This window comes from Sinocyclocheilus anshuiensis, unplaced genomic scaffold (assembly GCF_001515605.1).
Source record: "Sinocyclocheilus anshuiensis isolate Anshui unplaced genomic scaffold, SAMN03320099.WGS_v1.1 scaffold866, whole genome shotgun sequence".
NCBI lineage: Eukaryota > Metazoa > Chordata > Actinopteri > Cypriniformes > Cyprinidae > Sinocyclocheilus > Sinocyclocheilus anshuiensis.
This window is the reverse complement of record NW_015540899.1, coordinates 31,559-34,769: the sequence shown is the minus strand read 5'-3', so window position 1 is coordinate 34,769 and position 3,211 is coordinate 31,559. Positions and strand designations below refer to the sequence as shown.

Below are 3,211 nucleotides of genomic sequence, written 5' to 3'. Positions count from 1 at the left end.
CCCCCCCCCCACCAAAGAGGCCAAATATTGTCTTTTTTGACATTCTATCCTCTACACCCCCTATAAAAGTACATTCTGAAAAAAGTTTCTCCAAAACCTCTAAACCATTCAATCAAAACTTTAAAAAGCTCCTCCGGTCGCTTACTATTCAAAAGCACATGTTCTGCAGTCTCTTTTTTACCACAAAACTCACACTCCCGTCTTACTGCTGGATTAAGTTGAGACACATACTGTATCTGTTTGTAGCTATCACCCTGTGAATAAGCCTCCACTGCAAATCTCCAGTTCTCCAGTCTCCAAATCACCAGTCTCTAGTACTTTCACACGGCAAAGTTTCTAAACGGACCAAATTTGTTAATACAAGTCATGCACGAGTAAACTGTTGTCCCATTGGTCAGAGTTCCATGGTTTATTTTCCGGGATTCCACTTAGCTGTCACGGCTGTCATCCGTCAGGATGGGTCGACAACCGTTTTTTTTTTTTTTGTAGCTGTCCTTATATTAATTTATCATTTTGAGCAGGAGTCCAGGATTCATCGGGAAAACATTTTTAAAATGCACCTACTAGGAAGAAGAGCAATAAGACGGCATTATAAAATGAAAAAGTGCGCTTTTTTATTTTGAATGGTGGAGACGTGCTCACCCACAGACATTCACAGGTTAATTTTGAAGTATTAGCAAAATAACAGAGCTAATGCTTTTCACTGAACTTAGCCGCGATCTCGGACCGATTGTTTTGGCGTGGATCCGGGTGCGATTGCAGTGTTCACATATGCCCAAACGAACCGAGCTAAGGGGGGAAATGCAGCAGGTTCCGAAACAACGAGCCAGGTGTGAAAGCACCCTTATACAGGGACCTGCACTGATCGCTCAAGGGGAAGTTTGGCGCAAACCATCTTGTCCACTTCAATGGCTGCCATTCCTTCAGTGCCTCTTTGTGAACAGTCTAACACAAAAGTTATATAAAACCTTTTTAGACATTTCATCAATTGTCCATTTCTCAAAAGTTTCAAAACTCTCCATAGGTTGGTCTTCCAACACACTGGTGTCACAAATTGAATGTCAGTGGGTTAATTCGGATCTTCTATTTATATAAGTTCTCTATAATGTCCCGGCAAAAATGAGCATATTTCCTCCAAAAACTGAGTAGCCAAGCGTGGAGATCGAAGTCCCGTGAAGAACATCCATCAAGAACTTCCATCCATCTGCATTGACCAAATCTTTTAGCTTTGTACAGCTTCTTCTCAGCATGTTCTCCTAGAAGACATCAGTGTACCATGAACCACTGGATGAAAGAGTGGTTCCTCCAACACCCAGTATTTAGGGATTTCAAAGACTCTTTTAATCTTGAAAGTTTTAGTCCATGCTTGTAACACTGATTTATAAAAGGATGTGAACTCTGTTAACTCCATCTCTTGAATTTGTATCCAAAAAAGATGAAGATCATAATTCAACCCTTCTACTCTTCGCAGGATTGCACCAAATCTTTTCTACACAAAAGTTGTTGGGCTGAAAGCAATCTGAAAGCTTGAATTCTGTTCTTAATGTCTATTAGTCCTTGTCCTCCTTCACAAGAAGACATCCTTCGTATTTTCTTTATGACCGTGAAAAGAACTAAAAATACTCCGTGAGTTTTGATCGTACAGATAAGAATAAGGCATTGTTTGAAACTGCAAAGGGTCTACTTTTATTTGTGTATAGTCATAATAACAACAAAACAATGTGCTTTTAAAAAATAAGCAAAATAAACATGGTGTGTTCTCTGCCGGCTCTGTCTCTGTCACCTCTCTTCACAGACACATAAATAAAACAACATGAATCTCCGTGAATAGTTGCCTCAAAGACATGAGAAATATATGTATAGAACGCTTGAAATGTCTACTTTTAAATGAAGATAGTCACGTCCAAAACAAATGTTCTCTGTTAAAGTAATCCATATGAAACCAACACGATGTCCAGTTTTCCCGTCTCAATTCATTATATCTAATGCGGTCACGCCCACGAGCCGATCGCGCTTTTCAGATTCTAAGCATCCACGTGAGTCGCGCGCACATGTAAATGCCCACATCGCCTCCGCGTAAACAAACGTGAAGAGTTCATCACGGCTACTTTTTGTTTCTGGAAGAAGACGCGCTGAGAGAAATAACCCAGAATTTACCACACAACGCGATGCGTCACGCAGCTGGATCCACTGGAGGATATCACTCTGACGAGTAGCCTGTTTACTTGCATCTGTTGTTATTGTGTTATTGTGACATAACTTGTGCACATTTTACTAGTTAGACTTTTCCCAAACTATAATTCCTGACTACATGTATGAAATCAAGTGAAACATTTTGAAATCGGTGTCATTTCATTGTCTAAATGTCTTACAATGCCAGGATGTTTGTTTAATGTTTTATAACATATAAAACCACAATATATAAAATTAGTGTGAGCGTTAACACTATTAATAAATGTTTAGCACAAAGGTGTGCTACTGTTCAAGTCTCAGTGTTCACATCAGTATGTTCAATCATGTGTCCTTGACCTTCACGTGTATATTTTTATTATACTGTAAAACCCACATTATTTTACTCTCCTCACACTTTTTTATTATACTGTGTTGGAAATAACATACAAATAATAATCAAAAACCCACATTATTTTACTCTTCTCACTCTTTCTTACCTGCCTCAGTCACATTCATATTGATGGCCCATTATGGGAGGCCCTTTGTCTTTCAGGTGTGAACCACTAAATATTCATGACCATGACCATTCATGACCATTGTCACTCGCTCGCATACAGGCTTTCGATCACGAAACATGTTTTACAAATATTAAATCAATATATTGTTTTCTGTGAAGGAGTGAACAGGATCATTTTCACTTAATTTTGTAGCAAAACCTCTAGTCTACCTCATACAGTTCTCAAAAGTCTTGTGAACAAATATTCTGTATGTGTTTTATGGTATAAACTCGGGGACTGGAGCCCTCTCTGGGATAAACTCGGGGACTGGAGCCCTCTCTGGGATAAACTGGGGGACTGGAGCCCTCTCTGGGATAAACTGGGGGACTGGAGCCCTCTCTGGGCTAAACTGGGGGACTGGAGCCCTCTCTGGGCTAAACTGCGGGACTGGAGCCCTCTCTGGCATAAACTGAGGGACTGGAGCCCTCTCTGGGATAAACTCGGGGACTGGAGCCCTCTCTGGGATAAACTCGGGGACTGGA

At 40.5% G+C, this 3,211-nt stretch overlaps 1 protein-coding gene across 1 annotated transcript in view; it reads right to left on the bottom strand.

Moving 5' to 3' along the window:
- Positions 1–2,688, bottom strand: part of LOC107689035 (spondin-1-like) — a 164,402-nt gene extending 161,714 nt beyond the window's left edge. Inside the window, exon 1 of the mRNA XM_016486904.1 lies at positions 2,670–2,688. Coding sequence (XP_016342390.1) covers positions 2,670–2,688 — 19 coding nt within the window. The remainder of the gene's footprint in view (positions 1–2,669) is intronic.
- Positions 2,689–3,211: the final 523 nt, after the last annotated feature.